General features: G+C 35.3%; 3 protein-coding genes across 7 annotated transcripts in view; 1 reads left to right on the top strand and 2 right to left on the bottom strand.

Moving 5' to 3' along the window:
- The window catches only part of LOC106131842 (RNA binding protein fox-1 homolog 3), a 46,023-nt gene extending 28,809 nt beyond the window's left edge, over positions 1-17,214 (bottom strand). For 3 of the 5 annotated variants that reach the window (XM_060944349.1, XM_013331067.2, XM_060944348.1), the window contains exons 1-2: positions 16,824-17,214; positions 4,192-4,236 (exon numbers count right to left, since the gene is read on the bottom strand). In XM_060944349.1, coding sequence (XP_060800332.1) covers positions 4,192-4,236; positions 16,824-16,835 — 57 coding nt within the window. In that variant the 5' untranslated portion in view covers positions 16,836-17,214. The remainder of the gene's footprint in view (positions 1-4,191; positions 4,237-16,823) is intronic. The other 2 variants (XM_013331066.2, XM_060944350.1) reach the window with 2 other exon arrangements.
- Positions 7,967-10,111, top strand: LOC106135713 (uncharacterized). The gene is made up of 2 exons (XM_013336082.2): positions 7,967-8,265; positions 9,149-10,111. The coding sequence occupies exons 1-2, from the start codon at positions 7,967-7,969 to the stop codon at positions 10,050-10,052; spliced, it is 1,203 nt and encodes a 400-aa protein (XP_013191536.1). The 3' UTR covers positions 10,053-10,111.
- On the bottom strand, positions 8,259-10,288 carry LOC132901781 (uncharacterized). The gene is made up of 2 exons (XM_060944329.1): positions 10,108-10,288; positions 8,259-9,086 (listed from the first exon to the last, which is right to left on the bottom strand). Exons 1-2 carry the CDS (start codon positions 10,286-10,288, stop codon positions 8,389-8,391), a joined length of 879 nt encoding a protein of 292 aa, XP_060800312.1. The 3' UTR covers positions 8,259-8,388.
- Positions 17,215-19,400: the final 2,186 nt, after the last annotated feature.

The following is a 19,400-nucleotide window of genomic DNA, read 5'->3' as shown; positions in this document are numbered from 1 at the left end:
TAGCGTTACGCTGTACAGTCTGCCATCAAACGGTTTACTGAGATCGGTACCCATGATGACAAACCACGAGCAGGCCGAAAACGTGTGACTACGGAACGCGAAGATAGAAAATTGGTTCGAGAGTCACTGAAAAATAGGAAAAAAACTTCATCCAAGCTTGCTGCTGCCTTGTCAGATGAAGCCGGAAAGTCAATAAGTTCGCGAACCGTCAGAAGAAGACTCGGGGAAGCAGGCCTAAAAGGGTGCAAAGCCAGGAAGAAGCCTTGGCTGTCAGAAACTCATTAAAAGAAGCGCCTAGAATGGGCTTTACAGGACCAACATTTCACAGAGGAAGATTGGGCTAATGTTTGTTTGCGAAGGTCGTATGAACAGTGAAAAGTGCATCCAAGTACTCGAAACTACTCTAATGCCATCGCTAACAAGCATTTACGGTGACACCAACCCAGACGGTGTCATTTTAAGCAAGACAACGCACCGTTTCATAAGTCACGGACTGTGATGCGCTGGTTTGCTGAAAATAATATTGAGGTGTTGGATTGGCCGGCGCAGCCTCCAGACCTCAACCCAATTGAGCATCTTTGGAGTATTTTAAAGCAGAGGATCAAGGAGCATAGTATTTCATCAAAAACTGCATTAAAAAGGCATTAGTTCAAGAATGGAACAGTATTTCTAGGAATGAGTGTACAAAGTTAGTACGCAGCATGCCGGCTCGAATCAGTGTTGTAATAAAATCTAAAGGTGGACCTACTAGATTTTAAGCTTTTCTTGTTTATATTTACCTAATGTTTAAGAAATAAATAAATATAGAAAATATAAGTAGTTTTACTTCATTATTTTAATAAAAGTTGGGGGTGCCTAAGACTTTTGGCCAAGGCTGTAGAAAGTGGAAAAAGGTAACGACAAAGAAAAAGAAGAAGTTTTCTTTTTACTGTTCACGTGAGAATTTCCATAACTCCTCTCTTATTTGACGTTGTCGTTTTTTTACTTCCTACATCCTGAATGGATGTATGACATGTCTGTCAGTCAGTCACTAAGCAACGGAAGAATTGAATAGGTGTACCTTATGTACGTAGGTAGTCTATACATATTGATAAATGATTAGTGTGCAATGAATTAAATCAATTCCAGCTCGGCTCGATGTCTGTCTCACAGAGTGCACCCGATATCCCTATTTTACGGATCGCTGATCGCGTTAATTAACTCTTTATTTTCGACGAATATTTAATATTTATGAAATTCGTAATTCTATTTATTAATGACATTATTTGGACAAAAAGTAGGTAGGTATCAAAATAGCAATGTAAATTAACGCACTTACAATATAATATTTAAACGATTCAGCTTTGTCCTACATAGATTCTTCAATTAATGTCTCGGTTTTATAAATGTTTTAAAAATCGAGTTTAAGGCATCGGCTTGTAATACACACAATTAATATTTAATATCAGAGTACTAAGTTTTAGTGAGCCGAGCCGGACATTTCCTCGAAATACTCGGCTCCCAGGACCGGTTTGCAACTACCAGTAAGTAGTAAACAGCTCATGGCTTTCTTCTACTTGAGTACGCTCCTACGCTACGTATAATAGAAAGTTATTTATCAAATAATACTCCTCTTAAGAATCTCTGTTTTTACGGAACCTTCAAAATGAACAATAACAACGCAATTTTTGTTTACAAGAAATAAATTTTAAAGAGTTTCTAAATTAATATATTAATTTCGTGAGTATGTTTCATCCATCCATGAGCATTTCTGTTTTAAATCTGGTATCTGGTGTCAGGCGTCGAGACTGGCGATAGGCCCTGAACTCAAACTATCACCTACGGGAAATATTGATCTTATTTGAGCTTGATTAACTCCAACGTCGTCGGCATGTTAATAATATCTCAATTCTGGCACTGATCCAGCCGAGGCCTTAATGGTACTTCGATGCACAACAACTTTCAAAGGTGACACGATTAAAATGCGAAATTGATTCGGATTCGATTGATATTTAAAACTTTTAATTTTTTACCAATCCCAAATTTTTATCAACCATTAGGTACTATCATCACATTACATTTTTATATATAACTTTTGCCCCCGGCTTCGCCCGCGCAAATGTATTTTAGATTATAAGGATACGCCATAAAATTTCACCCATTTTTTAATCCCGTATCGTGCGGGACTGTTTTTATGTTTATATTTGATTTAAATTCATATGGCTTCTCCCGTCTCTTCTCGTTCTGTTCCGTCCCGTCCCAACCTGTAGTGTCCCGTCCTGCCCCGTCCAGTCCTATCCTGTCCCATCCCATCCTATTTAGTGCCATCCTGCTTTCCGCAACTGATACGTATTTTTACTAACCAATATTTAAGACTTCTCCCACTTCGACACCCATCAAAACACGAAGTTTCATACAAGCTTCCAACCCTTATTTTTCGCCCTTGAGATGTAGTTTTCAAAATCCAATGTTTTAATGATTATTTCATACTAACCAAAATTTAATTCTAAAATTTCATGTGCCCAACGTTAAAATTGACGAAGTTTCATACATACTTGCAACCCCTATTTCACCCCCTTAGGAATGCAATTTTCAAAATCCAATTAATGGATTATTATTTTAATCTTTAAAGTAATTATCCCACACTAAAAATTACGAAGTTTCATACAAACTTGCAACCCCTATTTCACCCTCTTAGGAATAGAATTTCCAAAAATCCTTTCTTAGTGGATCCCTCCTAATTAAAATCTACCTTCCTGCCAAATTTCATCTTTATTGGCTCAGTAGATTTCGTGATTCCTAAGTGAGTGTTTTTCGCTTTTATATATATAGAAGATAGAAGAAGAAGATAGATATGTACTATGTAATAAACGAAGTAATTTATGTCCATGCCGTATGGTTCCCGGTACTTTAGAATAAAACCACTAAAAAGGCGTTATAAAAGGCGACTAAGGAACATGTGAGGAACACAGCAAAATATGAGAACCGGTACCGCCCCTGGCTGTATGAGGATTGAGATTCAGAAGACCATTTCAAATCCTGTCTCAAAACAGAAGTGTTGTTGTATGCTTCACATTATATAAAGCTCATTACCGACATTAACCTAAAATAACAGTACTTTTTTCATTTAAGCTCCATGTATACCAATAATAGCATAGAAATCGGGTCAAAGTTAGAAAAAATTTGGTTAACATATGAACTTTTTACAAAATTACAATTCGTACTTGAATCAATACCTTAGCGATTAGTTACGTTCATTTTATTTTAAATTTGAAGATTAAGATTTTAATGGTTACGCAAAGCATTAAATAATGCGATGTGTATGCAAACGTTAAATAATGCGATGTGTATGCAGAGGGTGCGCGAGACAGTGTGAGCGAGACTTTTCAATAATACCATTTCATAATCTTAACGTGTATAACATAGAGTTCAAATTGGAACAAAACTTAATAACTTTGAAACACATAAGCTTTATTTGTACACAACACACGCACGAGTGAGGCTCCAATGCCAAGTTTCCTCTACAGAAGTACCGCAAGACTATTTCTGTACAAGACAAAACTCAAAATTTCCTTAAGTTAAACATACCTTCTTCATAAATTTCCTGTGGTATTAACTGAAGGTGAAAAACAGGGCGTGCATCTGAATTTGTAAATTCATTATACCGGAATGCTGACACGTTAAGCTTTTTGTATGTAGAAACAATATCACCAAAGTATCTTGTCCGTGGCTCTCCGAAAAATCTCCGATCGTGAATTTTCACGTGAATATAAAGTCCCGAACAGAACGGATAGGCGAGGCCTCGGTTTCCAGGTAGTACTACGAATAAATAATAACGGACTACAATTGGACACAACCTACATATGATCAAAGCATTCCACATAGTCACGTGCCAGTTCTTGTCTACATCAATGCCATGCTGAGATGAAAACAATTTATTCATTAGACGGTGTTTGATGAGACTAAACTAGCATACTCTATTAATTGATGCATGAACATGAAAGACGCCATTTATGTGGTAAGTTTATAACTTATAATCTCGTGAATAGGGTAATAGAAATTGTTTCATGCATTTCATCATAAATAGTGAATGCCGATGTAATATATACATTTACTTAACGGTAGTGATGAAGATCTATGTATGTAGTACATGCTATAATATTGTGGCATTCACATGCTAATTGTAAGTGCTAAGTAATAAATGGTAAATACCAGTAGGGTAGGAGTTCCTGTATCGATGACATTGCCGTTACTCACCTGAAATGAATAAACCTAATGTCAATTTATAGATTTAGGCATATAATTAAGGGACTTATTTAGGGACATATTTTATAACAAACTCTACAAACGCGCGATGGACCTCACAGATGAGTTTCATATTCGGTGTTAGGATTTGCAGTAAAGTATTTATTAAAACGTAAACCGGTTAAGAGTAGTTGTAAATGATTAACTTTAAGCAAAATTTATGAATTTCGGCAATTAAACAAATGAAGAAATAAGAGCTTATTAATGTGTTAAATTATATGGCTCCTGACAGTTTACAAATCACCTGTAAAATATGTCGTAAGATTAAATAGTAAATCGTATTTATGTTGCATATATAATGCATCAACCATGATCCTGGCTGGGTTAGGTTTCCGTTTACTGGATACTGAGTTACGTTGATAGTTTAGGGTCCATGAGGCAAAGACATAGACATTCCCTATGTCTATCGAATAAGAAATTCTTAATTTTTTAAGGAAAATATATTTACGGTACAGACTTAAGCCCCGCCTGTACTCTCATCGTTGTATCGCAAGAGAGCAACCCACCAGCGCCAGGGCCGGCCGCAAGCGAGCAGCGTTGGTTGGCACCTATCCAAATATTTTTCACGCGGCCAGCTCGGGACTGGGATAAGTTGCCCTATTCACCTGAATTGAAATACACTTACATTCAGCCGCTATTGCAATCAATAATAAACCACATTAAAAACGTTATTTGGGCCTCAAAGTCTTTACTTTTATAAACACAAATTTCACGACTAAATGTGCATATTTATTACATTAATTATAAACCCATTTGCCTTAGTAAACGTATTAATCACATATTGATCAGATTTAATTTAACACTCTTTGAATGTGATATAAACGAATGAAGTATGACATATCTTTGCCCATATTGATAAACAAATATTGGAAATCCCTTCAGCAAATGGCGTTAAATTAAACGACGCCTTGGGGAGGCAACACAATACAACCAACGCTATAACGAAGGTAAATTTAAATATGTAATGAATTACATCTTGAGTCCCGTCCCGTCTTTGCACGTGTTATTAAATATAAATTATGTACCAAAACCTTCGATAAGAACAACGAAAATTGTCTAAATGTAGAATCGTTTTATGTTCTATTGATAAACTGTTTTTTCACCTTCGAATTATATCGAACATTTAATAATATTGAATATAGGTATTTTAATGATGATGCACCTACTGAAAAAGCAAGTTCATAGCACAAAGCTTCGATAGACGTTCTCTTTGTTCTGTAACCTACATACTACATGATATTCTTTCACATAAAATAATTCGGATATTTCGTTGATACGCGCATTTTGGTACAACCTTTTATTCGCCAAGCAATCAATAATCAATCCTACCTATTAAATGAAAAATTATCTCTTAAATGGCCTTAACAAAGTTGACTTAGTAGCTCTAGGTTAAAAATGTTTAATTTGTAGAGCTATAATAATGGAAGCTAAGCGGTAGAGAAGCAAGCATTAAATGAGTTATTTAGTAGATACGGACCCTGGTCGTTTACTGGTTTGCCTTCAAATACTTTTGTATGTAAGCAACCAGTAAACACAAACAGACAGAGACCATAGTCGTTATCGAATAATAAATAATATTAATGTGTGCACGAATATCAAATACGTATAAATAAATCCTGCAATCTTCAACCTATTAAGATAAAATAAATGACAAGACCTTTGACTAACTTAATTATAGTCGTCTTCTGGGTATCAATTGTTTATTTCCTTCGGATGCTTTAAAAATATAACCTATTAATTGCTCTTTATTATTTACTTACTTGACAAAAAAAGGGACAAAAAATTTGAAAATGAACACCCAAACAGATAATATGTGGCGGTGGATAGACGACCAAATATAGTTAATTGCTTTTGATAGCGGGACAATTATTATTCCTAACCCCATTAATGGTGTAAAACAATACGGCAGAAACTATAAAAAAATATTTAATTTAGACGACAACTAGATTATATTTTAAGAAATACTCATTATTTAAAAACACTACCAATGTTTTAACATAGGTAAGTGACTAATCCTATAGGGTACCAATAATGGCTGGCTGTTCCGTATTCCGCTGGACAAATTAAGCCGGCTATTGCTATTAGACAACATCGATTCGTCCAAGTCTGAAATAAGCAATTTAGTTCAGGATGGGATCTTCAATGCTACACCGAACTTTATAAACTAGTTTGGATGAATATAATGTTTTTCGGACCTAAACTAAAGCTACGATTTACAACAATTATAGGTAAGTTTATTAACCACAGATCAGAGACGGAAACTTAGTAGATGAAGAAATAGCAATGGAGGACTGATAACTTTGACCCCTTTATCTGACTGACGACTTTAGAGTTCACTACGCAATAGTTATTCTACGAAGCACCAATGACATCGTATCTAAATAGATAAAAACAACCACTTTCACTTTATCTTACTGTTCATAAATTAAACATTGCCGAGGGCTTTGCTCCCCTGAGAATTTATATAAAGGTCATAAACAGCTTTTGATACAATAATATTATAATTTATCTGTAGCAATGAAGATCAGACAATTAATGAGAAAAAGTCAGGTTACAGCCACTTTACAAGACACATGGCACCGTAACTTCACGAAAAAATAATTTTCCCTGAGGAGCTGTTATGATAAAATTCATGACGGCCCACTAATTGTATAATAATGTATACTTTTGCAATGCGTAGGTTTAGGAGATATGATCCCATTTTCTGTTTTAAGATGATTCGATGTTTTGACTTTTTTATACATTTGTTTACACTTAAAACCATTTTAGTTATTAAATATTCCACATAAAAACTACAACTTACTTACACAGGTAGGTATATAGGTATATAGTATATGTATAATACACATGTTTTTTCTAATTAGTAAAATTAAATTTCCTTTTCAAATATTACAACGTGTTCTTCGCATCTATAAGATCTCATAAACTTCAAGTAGTTACTAATATGTACCGATTATACTTAAGTGACATGGGAAATGTAAATCATATGTAATAGCGCTGTCGCCGAATGCCGCTCGGCAAGCACCATTATTGGATTTTCGCCAACGTGGCCAAATCATTTTTGATTTAATTTCTGCAATAAAATCTCTATGATAACTATTACGTAAATATAGAATAAAGTAAAATGTTATTATAAAAGCATCAAAGCATGGACCTAACGTGGCCTCCCGATAACTGACTGTCTAAACCGCTAGAGATTTGAAATAAAGCAATTAGTGTATTTGTGTTCTGGGTGCACGCACAAAGAACTTACATACATTAATCACGCCTCTTTCCTGGAGGGGTAGACAGAGACTAAATCTTTCCACTTGCCACGATCCCTGCATACTTTTTTCGCGTCATGCACATTCATAACTCTCTTCATGCAAATTTGTCGGTTTCGGGTACACAAGATAAAGAACTTTTTGGACCCGAACCCGAAATACTTCTAATTTTTAATTAACGCGGGCGGAGCCGTATTCATAGTGTTATAATTTTAAAATTAAAGTGAGATCTTTTTTAAGTAACCACGGTGTACCAATAAATCAATTCGCTACTCACTAAGAGCTCGTTCCCACCTGTCGGCTATCGGATCCGTATATTAATCGGATGTCGGCGCCTTTGTTCACACACACGATCGGTTGTCGGCCACGGTCGAAGCTAGTGCCAATTTCAAGCACTCTACGCGAGGCGATTGTGCACGATGGACGTCGACGAAGCTCTTGTTGTGATGTATTATTATTTGAGAAGAAAACGAAGAAAGACAGCCAAGGAAAGAAAATATTGGGTGCACCCAATCCTGAGAGAAAGATTTAGTTTGGGAACATTTCAGAATTTAATAACAGAATTGAGGAGTGACGAAATTAAGTTTTTCAATTATTTTAGAATGTCGATAACTACATTCAACCATCTATTGGCTCAAATATCAGTGAGCATAAACTACCAAAATACGAGATTTAGAGACTGCATTTGTACTGAAGAAAGGTTGGCGATATTTTTAAGGTAATATAATTATACATATTAATTTGTATAAAGGAAGAGATAAAACAGTCACTTTTAGTTCACATATATTTATTGAAAGAAATAACTTTAATTTTTTTTAATTACGAAAACAAATTAGTGGAGTTAAATATTACTAAAATCTAAGTCCGAATCTTGAGTATTACTTGAATGTAGTGACAAAGTAGGTGATGCTGGTTCAACGAGTTGGCGTGTCGAATATCCATATCCACTTGAAGGGAAGATATTATTCTGGTTTAATGGTGGGTGCACATTCTGGTTTTGTGACGAATATACAGATTGTTGCACGTGATCTCTTGATTGTGAATGCCAACCATAGTTTGATGAGTATAAACGACTTTCACGCTGCTTTTTAATATTTTGAATCAGTGACAGCACGCCTGATTGAAACTCTAAAGTTTCATTATCGTCAAAAGACGTAACGCTCGGTAGAACACCTTTAAAAAAAGAGAGCATTGGATGTTCGTTACTTCTGTCTGACTGTAGCCTGCTATCTAAAAACTGGCTCATTTTGTCATCGAGACAGGAGGTTTTGGGCTTTTTGGAAGTGCTTGGTAATAGCAGCTCTGAATTTATATCTGTTGTATTGGCCGCTGATGCCTCGGGACATGTATCTGTTGGACGCTTCTTGACAGAATCATGAGTTCGATTAGGCTCAGCCACTTTTTGCAGAAAACTCATCTGTTCTTTATATATATATGGCTTTGAAAACTTAGCCCCTGCTCCGGATTTTTTGACGTCATTTTTATTTGCTCGCATCCAGGCATCTCGTAGATTCGACCACTTTGTAGATACTAATTTACCTGCAATTACAATAGGTACATATAGAAATGTTAATTATTTTACCTACTTAATTATTTTACAGATATTGCGCATCGGGTTGTTCCTTCAAAGAATTGCACTATAGTTACAGAGTTGGTGTGTCAACTATTAGTAAAATCTGCAAAGAAATTAGTTCCACTATCTGGGATGTATTAAGAGACGAGTTCATGCAAATTCCTGATAATGAGCGTAAATGGTTGGAAATTGCAAAAGGTTTTGATATGAAAGCCAACTTTCCGCACTGTCTTGGAGCAGTTGATGGTAAGCACATAAGAGTGGTGAAACCAAACAATACTGGCTCGATGTATTTTAATTACAAAGATTATTTTTCATTTGTTTTACTAGCCGTTGTTGATTCAGAATATCGTTTTATTTTTATGAGTGTTGGCTCGTATGGAAAAGAATGCGATTCTTCAATATTCAAGGAGTCAACTATATGGAAGAAACTGAATGATGGTAGTTTAAATATACCAAAACCAAGGCCTCTACATGCAACACTTCAAAATGATATGCCTTATGTTCTCGTGGGCGATGAGGCTTTCCCTCTGTCAACAAATTTGTTAAGACCTTTTGGAGGCACTCATTTAGACCACATGAAAAAAATATTTAACTATCGTTTAAGTCGGGCAAGAATGTACGTTGAATGCGCATTCGGTATTTTAGCCAATAAATGGAGAATATTTCATCGGCCACTGGATGTCCACCCAGACACGGCTATCGAAATTGTAAAAGCGTGTACAGTATTACACAATTTTGTAAGAGAAAAGGACGGTCTGAACTTTGAAGATATTCATTATGCGGCAGAAAATCCGATGCAAGAACAAGTACAACTGCAAAACTGTAATCCACGTGGTGGTCCTATTGCAAATTATATACGGTCTGAATTTGCAAACTACTTCGTTTCAACAATAGGCTCGGTGCCTTGGCAACCAGAAGCGCATGGTTAATATTTATGTTTTGAATTTTACGTATATTATTAAATAAATAACTTCAAACACTTACCACATGATTGTCTTTCTTTTTCGTCCAAATTGTCAAAATTAGGTATGAGTAGGCAGCAAACTTCCCGCCAAGCAGCTATTTTCAGGTTCTTATCTTTATAATCATTTAGAGTTTTGTCCCAAAGGACACCTCTTTCCTGAACTAGTGTGATCAATTGTTCGGGGTTGATATTTTTTTCCATTACTACGAATCACCAAACGTGCGTACAATAAAAACACAACAACTCTGCTTGCGCGCCGCGATGTGTGTGTGCGCGATCGCAGGTACGACGTACGCACGAACGGAATGAGGGGTAGCGGGGAGAGGGTTATCGGCTCCGACATCAGACAAATGTGAACAGCGCCGTTCTTAATCATAGGCGAGCGAGATCCGACACGATTTTTTTCCGGGCGTAGAGGGCTGGCAAAACACCCGACATTTCTTGTCGGAGCCGACACAAAATCGGTTTCCGATAAGTGTGAATAGCGTCATATATAATGCTCTGCCACTAGAACTTCCGTTTAATATACGGATCCGACACCCGACAGGTGGGAACGAGCTCTAATACATATTTTTTTAATTTACTAGCATTTATTTGCTCTACGACCACAGAAGTCTGTGGAATTATTAATGTGTACACTACCCTGGCCAGACAAACATGAAAAGCATCACAGCTGTTTGAATTTAAATAAATACGAAAGCGGTAACTAAAACTAAAGCCAGCAAATAAATAATGACACAAAATCACTGCATATTTTTTTATGTAAAACTGATTACTGACATATCAACGTCGTATGAACGAGATTTGAAATTCGGCATATTGTTTCCTTAAGTGGTCAAAGCTAGCACTAAGAGCTAGGTTGCACTAAGAGAGGATTTCACGAAATTCCCGCAGAATCAGAAATTAACGGAATTTTTCTTTTTACATTGGTAGGGCCAGGAGTATAGTCCAGTGTAGCCTCTTTCTCCATTGAACACCCCCATTTAAATGTGTTCATTTAATATAAATGATTGTTATGTAGGTACCTTCGTGCTATGACTTTTAAGGGCTTAATATTTCACATCACCACTTACGGTTAAAATAGAGCTTCTTTATTATGCTAGTTCTCCCGTTGACTTGGTGCGACTAGAGAAGATAAATTAAGCTTAATTACCATAGACACTCTCAAACACGCCTGGTCACAGTTACAAGATCAAATTCATTTATTGCTGCAATGCTACATGGCTCTAGTAGATAGAAATCTGATGTATAAGTATTAAGGAAATGTAGTAGATATGAAACGATCTATAATGAATAAGTGGTTTCTAATATAGGTCGTAAAGTTAGTTTCTCGATCTGATTAGTCCAGATAGTCTTTACTTGTATCACTTAATACAGAGAAGAATATATGTTATTTACCTGGTTTGTATCCGTGATGCGTCTCTAATTTATGCGCTTACTGCTATTCAGTTATTTTTTTCTGGTCAATTGCATGAAAGACGCACGTTTCTCTTTGAATAATTACCTGCTTAGATGTTAATTTTATAAAAAGATCTACCTCTGTGATCAAGCCATGAAATATAATGATTTCAAAAAATATTCACATTTTAAATTTGCAGAATACAAAAAGTTTTGATGCCGACCAAAACAAATAAAGGCCAGCAAGTTCAAGGATATATTGTCATAGGTCAAGAAAACGTGTAAAACTGCTATTTTTTTATAAATAATTTGATAATGTAGAATTATTTTAATAATAAATTGGTTTTAAAGAGTAATAGTTTGGATTTTGTTTTAATGTAAAACGTAATACTTTGAACCATGACAATTGATGAATTTGACATTATTTAGTGACACCTTGTATCCTACATTAAAAATGAATATGATTAATATATATACTTAATGCCTTTATCTTTGAAGCTCCTATGTGGCAGAAAATAAAAACCTTTTCAGAACGGCATGCAAGGCGCTGTGGAGCCGACAGCGGCGGAAACTTATTTGCCATGTCGTTGCGAACAAATACTACTTGTTCTCCCGGGATAGCCACGAACGTTACATTATAGCGTCGAGTGCCGTGGCAGATTATACATATCTACATATGAAATGTTAGTAGCTATTTCGAATATTATGTATACTATTATGTTGAAGCTACAACGTTATTCCATTATATCCTCAACTCAACACCCTCATCTTAAGACTTGCGTTTTATTACAAATTTATTCGCTAAACTTTTATTGTTAAGCTTATAGGACAATTAAGAGTACCTACCCCCGACTCCGTCTAAAACGAAAAATCATAATTTCATATGGTAATTTTAGCAACTGCCAGTATCTTATTACAGATCTCAATATATGAAAGGCGAACTTTGATAAATTAGTCTGGAAACTTGTTTTTTTTTTAATATAATTGAGACGTGAAGAGTGAAGAGCTTCAGAAAATTATAATTGACTGACCAAAGACAAGACAGCCGCAGGGTAAAGGGTAAGAGGAAGGAAGATAAACGAATTTCTTGTTACTCTGATAAACTTTGAAAGGAACGAAATAAGTAAGTCATTAACAGACCCAACAAGACCAACTACGTTGCGAGGCTTAAATTAATTTGCAACTCTCTTGAAGTGCGTTACTACAAATTGTACAATGGAGCTCGCTATTATTAGGAGCATAAATAAGGTAGTAACTAGAACATTAACTTTGCGTTTTCATCCTTTAATAATATTAATTTTAAATAGTTATCTGAAACTAGCTGTGCCCGCGACTTCGTCCGCGTGGAATAGTTATTTTGGGCATCATATTTATTTTTGCAAACATCCTCCTCGGCTTTATCAATTATAGGTGGTCACGCGTATTAGAAAGAACGCTGGTTCGCCGTATTAAATGTTTCGCTGCAAAGTGCTTATAACGACTATATATCTCAAAACCTATTCGTCTGATTTATATACTATAAATGGCAATTTTAGTCTACGTGAAAAACCGAAAGTAATAAACATATTTATTTGGATAAGGATTAATACTGAATTAAAGTAAATTGGTTTCAAAATAACTTATGTTTATAATGAAAAAATAATCTTAAAAAATGAACATAAAAGTGGTTATTGTAAGTAAACCTTAAGAGATAGATATATGCTCTCGCGGACTTTTTTGTGGCAAAAAATGAGTACTTCACATCTTTAGTACATTGTTTTGCTATATCTTTGTTGGTTTGCGCAGCGTTCGCGTGAAAAGCTCGCAGATGGCCGACTCATTCAACTTTCACCTGCATTGTTGCCGTTTCCCGTAGGAAATCCGGAATAAATGTAGCCTATAGCCTTCCTCGATAAATAGACTATCTAACAGTGAAATAATTATTCAAATCGGTTCAGTAGTTTCTGAGATTAGCGCGTTTAAACAAACAAACAAAACAAACTCTTCAGCTTTATAATATTAGTATAGATGTTTGGACAGAACTGTTGCAATTCTGTCAAAAAGAATATTTTGGCTTGGCGTTCAGCTCCAGAAAGATCACTAGAGCAGTCCATTACTAACCTACTTAGTGAACTCCAATGTCTATTCTTAATGAATCGAATGAAATACAAACTTATTTATATTATCATTATCAATAAAGTATCTTCTTCCCCTGGCTTTAGTCCCGGTTGCATCGTGGAAAGGAGCCCGGGTTGAGCCTTTGAGCATAGAGCCTGGATTGGGTAAGTCAGGTTTTTACACGAAGCTATTAAACCTTATCCGTAATGGATCCATGGTTACACATCGAGTTTCCTGAATCAGCAGGTTTCCTTACGTCGTTAACCTTTATCCATGTATCGGTTATCAATAAAGGATGTTACTTAGTTAATTATTTCGCTTTGTTAGTTACTCTATTTTGTTACTTAGTTAATATTTCATTCTGATAGTTATTTACCTAAGTAAGTACTTAGTGTAATGGGTAGGAAATAATATTACTTAACTAAGTATTAACCTAATTTAAAATATTTTTTTTAAAGGAATACGGTTTTCAAAATAAATTTTGCTTTTTGTTACCAATGCTGCATAAAAGCGCCATTATATAGTTTTAGAACCGCATTTAAATGCTATAACTATAGTATAGTAACAAATAGTATATTAATGATCGCAATTTATGACAGAAAAGGGATAGATACGTAACAAGGCATGGAATGGAAAATTAGTTTGAAATGGAACAGGATTCATATTAGGTCGTAATCGACACCTATCGATGTAGTCGTTCGGTAATCGAAGACTGCTTTAAAGCGTCGCGTCACTCGCGTCGCTCCAATCACAATCGGTTAATAACACGAGTGACATGATAACGCAACATAACTCAATTTGCCCGTCATTCTATCGCCACGCTACGTTTCACAATAGTCAACAATTAACTATGAAGTTCTATTGTTCAATAAAAAATCATTATTAAACTATTTTAAGCAAATGACTTTTCTTTTGGAGAACAATAAGAAATTATACTTAGAGTTTTAATTGACAGAAAAATCATCAAATAAAATTTTCAACGAAGGTAAAAAATCTGACGACGCATCTAGTTTCAATGATACCAACCATGAATTTTGAACCGATTGTTTGTCAATAAGCCGGGCTTTGACTCTTGTCTACCTGAATGCAGTTTATGCGAGCAGGTAGTCAAACCCAAGGTTGTGAACACACCAACGTCCATGAACTCTAAAACCGAACAAAGGGCTGTATGCGAATATTTCGTCCTTATTACCATCTCTGGCACGTTCACCTTGAGCCATGAACAGGTTCCCGTAATATCCCTGCCAACAAAAATGCGGCCCAAACTCAAAAACGGGGCGAAGCAAAACTGTGTTTATTACATTTTTTCAAGAACTTTCCCTTAACGCGAAAATTTACATTTGCTTTTGCAATTACCTTTTTTCATACATATATTGCCCGCGGGAAAGAGAAATCTATTTATTAGGTATATATTTTATTGAGTACATTATTGCTTTTGCTACTTTATAAGAAAGAATTTGTTTTTAATGGTTGACATTGTTTTAGTCAGTCAGGAAAAATATATCCCCCAAAGATCTCAACAATTTGGAAGTGGATGATCTAGCATCTTCTTGCAAGTCTTGAAGTAATCTCTTCTCATTAACCAACTGTATGTATACCTTTTAATGCTATGATGTCTTGAATATTTTTCATACTTATCATTAGTAGGTACTTATTTTGTTATCCACACTAAACTGAGGGATAAAATAAAATGTTTAAAAAAATATTTTTGAGTTATGGGTGGTTTTTCTGGGTGGTATAATGTATGTACATGTGTAAAACTATACATTATTGTAAACTATACATTAGTATTGCAAAATATTTATTCGGAAGTAAGTACCTATAAATTCGATACATCAGGTATCCTGATCTCAATAATTAATTTAGACACCTGTATCTGATAAGTCTTTGAATGTCAAATAATTTTGACGGCCTCTGTGGCACAACGGTAGTACGCTTGTCTGTGACACCGGAGGTCCCGGGTTCGAATCCCGGCCAGGGCATGATGAGAAAAGAACTTTTTCTGATTGGCCTGGGTCTTGGATGTTTATCTATATAAGTATTTATTATAAAATATAGTATCGTTGAGTTAGTATCTCGTAACACAAGTCTCAAACTTACTTCGAGGCTAACTCAATCTGTGTGATTTGTCCCGTATTTATTAATTATTTAATAAACCCAACTTAGGTAAATAATTCCGGTCCAGCTTTTGCATTGCATAGGTCAAATGATCATTACTGAATCATAAAGGACTTCTGAATTTACTGTCAAGTGGAATATATGTACCCACTTAAGGATAAAACCAAAAACACATCTAAATAATGATGGATAAAAATATGTTTAAGAAAAACCACAAAATATTGCAATGAAAACTTTCGAGTCGGGCAAGCAGCCAACATTTAAAACATACCTAATACAACTTATTTGCTGTAAGTTGTCAAGTTATTAAACTTTAATTTGAAAATATGAAAGAACAGTGACAAACTTCTGAATAGATATTAGAATTGTTTTTAAATTTAGCATACAGTTTAAACATGACGAAGTAGGCATAGGGATTTTAAAAAATCCCATCGCAGCTGGCTCCTATGCAAAAGCCAGGTATACCCATAATGTAGCTGTACAAAAGATTATGAACAAGACATTACATTATTCAAATACATAAATAAATATTCAAAAATTACATACTTTGCACATAAGTCACCTTTTATTGAAGGAAAGGATCAATGCACTGTAATGTCAGCCATGCAATACAAGTGAAATACAAGTCACATACCTGCCTACTTGCCACGAGTGAATAGATTGTATATAACAAAATTTGGTACTTAAATAAGATAAACATGACCACCTACATGTCAGCAAGTACAAAATTTTAATAGTTACTACATACATAGGTCATCAGTTTATGTAAAACTAACCACTGAGACCCAGGTACGCAAAATACCACCATACCACCACAGCCTACTCCTGGGATGTAACCCTGACAACCAGATTTATCAGATTTACCGCCTATTTTAAAATAAAACATTCGTGCTAAATAATTCTTAAATTCTCATTTCCACAGTGAACAAATAGATATAGGGACTAGGTACTTAACGTTACACAAAACGCCATGCGCCATAATAATACGAGGTAAGTACCTAAAAAGCATTGAATTCCAGAGGATACACGGTAATCTGTGCCAAAAATTTTTGTGGAAAATGTATGCATTGTCTGTAGTTCTTTGTAATATTGAAGACACATAAAGAAATAAACTCATACTCACAGGATAATACATCCCCTGCGGCGGCAAAAAAAAGGCCCCTGATCCCCACAGCTTGCCGTTTGTATTTACTTTGTGTTGCACAAAAATACACTTCACGCACGCCCACTATTGGGCGTAATATATCACAACACTAACTTATAAATTCGAGGTAATCATGAGTATTTGGCGAAATATGAAATTAATTATCCTAAAATACCAGGGTTGTTAAAATTTATAGGTTATGAAGCTTAAGCGCGGACATAGGTACGCGCTGTGGTACTGACTCGGTTGATGTCGATGTGAGTGAGTGAATTGCAATGCAAAGCAAAGCAACAACCAACGAACCGAACGACGACAACGGATGGACGGGAACGCGTGGCCACTCAACGAATCGTCTCGTCTCCTCCGTGCAAATCACAGTTTGTGCGACAAAGATGGAAAGCATATAATCGGATCGGGCGTCATCGGGATCTTAAACACCAATGTTTTATTACTTATCTCTTTCACACGCATGATACATACAGCACAAACGAACTCAAATTTTGGCTTGGTTGGTTTGCCCTATTGGGACTAAAAAATGGAGTAGACAAAGGAGCGGAACCACTTATGAAAGTTCATATATATAGCCATATAAAAATTCAACGTACGGTCGACGGCATACCTATGTACCTATCAATTACAAATTCATTGCAAACCTATCGGTCATTCATCTTTTTCAAAGGCTTTCAGTTTCTTTCTCTCTTCCAATGACTTAATATTATTATTTTATTATTACTATACCTAATACTTTATAAGTTTGTTGTTATAAGGGTGCTTGTATATTAATTTTTTTGTTTAAAATTTTTATTAAGTAGATACCATTATAAATTTGTCACTTATAATTCTTCTACTAATATTTTAAACATGAAAGTTGGCTAGTTAAAAGATTTGGCCGTTCGGTTATCTTAAACATGTAGACATTGCCGCCGTAGAATAATGCCAAGATCGAATGTTTATTATATAATATTAAAAATCTGAATATTCGAAATATTATTTTTTTTGTTTATTTATATATTTAAAAAAATAAATACTTAAGACTAAGAAGTACTTTGTACAAGGGCACTACTTATTTATAAAGAAAATAAATTAAAATTAGAAATATTATTATAAGACTTTTCAAAAATCTTCGACTTCCTTTTCGCAAGGCTCGTCGCACATGACAACAAGGAAACTGTTTGTTTATTTTGCTTTGTAATACCTACGAAGACGGTGTGATGTATCCATAAATAATAATATTACTCTTTTGTTTATGCGCCGGAACACAGGCTGGCAACATTAAAAAAAGCATTATTTCTTCCTTTTTACCTCTTCCAGGTAAAAATACGTCTTTCCATATTATTTAATTGTTCTTTTATATATATAAACGCAGTGCAGTATTTAAAGTTTTATTTAATTGTTCCGGATGGCCCGGGGACACACCAGACGGAGTTTGTCTATTTGAACGGAGGGTCTGTGTGTCATATGTAGACGAATTTTCTGAACGGCGAGTGAAAGAGAGGTGAAACAGGCAACCGGGGACGGGCTCTCCCTCGTCCCTGTCGGGGAGCCGAGAGTGGTTCGGATCAATGAATCGTTCCCGGGCCCCCCGATCCCGGCGTCATCCCAACCCAACCTCCACGATCTGCGCTACTGCGCTCTCTCATCTCAAAATACTTCTCATCTCAATTCCCGTTTACCTGCCTACCCACTTCCAATTTTGATGTTTTGGAATATAAAGCACGTGGGAAAGTCTACTTTCATGGGAAAAATTAAGAATTTGGTGGTTTCAAATTTTTCAATCAGCCATGTCATGCTAAAGCCTATTTTTAAGAATGTAAGAATTCATGGCACCTAAATGTTGGTTTTGTGGCCATTTAATTACGTTAGCTAGAAACTTACCTAGTTTATAATGTTTAGTTTAAAAGTATTTTTGCAGTCTGAGGACTAACTTGAAATTGACGTAAATAGGTACCTACCTAGGTAGGTACTCACGTAGTAGGGATACCTATCTTGATATACCGCTTAAACTTGAAATATCAAGTATCTGATAACAATAGTTTATGATGCCATTTATACGAAGTTCACGGGCAATATCTATAAGTTCATGACTATTTGTACTGAAGAAAAAAAAAATTTGATGAATACCTACTTGGGATGCATAACGCATCATTGTCCAGGTTTCCCTTCGAGATAAAGTTATGAGATGTACTTATAACCACGTTCCAAAAGTGAGGAGTTCAAATATTGGCGTGTATCCAATACTACCTAAGTACCTACCTAACTTGATTTCAATTAAGTATGTAGGTAGGTATGTTACGTGTGCGTTTAATAACTGTATAGGTACAAAATTTATAAAAAATATGACCAATCCCATATTTCTGACTTGTAGAGTTATAGAACTAAGTACCTAATAGGTAGCTGGGATTTTTCTATTTAAAATAGTTGTAAGTCACAGGTACCTTCACTTGATGTGAAAACAAAAGCAATTTAGCTTTACTAAAAGTAATAAAAATGTATTTACGACATTTTCAATATGTGTCACACGTGGTCCTTTTTACTTCGCAGCTGTTGTTCAACCCC

This window comes from Amyelois transitella, chromosome 5, assembly GCF_032362555.1.
Source record: "Amyelois transitella isolate CPQ chromosome 5, ilAmyTran1.1, whole genome shotgun sequence".
Taxonomy (NCBI): Eukaryota; Metazoa; Arthropoda; class Insecta; order Lepidoptera; family Pyralidae; genus Amyelois; species Amyelois transitella.
The sequence above is the reverse complement of the archived record's forward strand: the minus strand, read 5'-3'. Positions and strand labels throughout refer to the sequence as shown.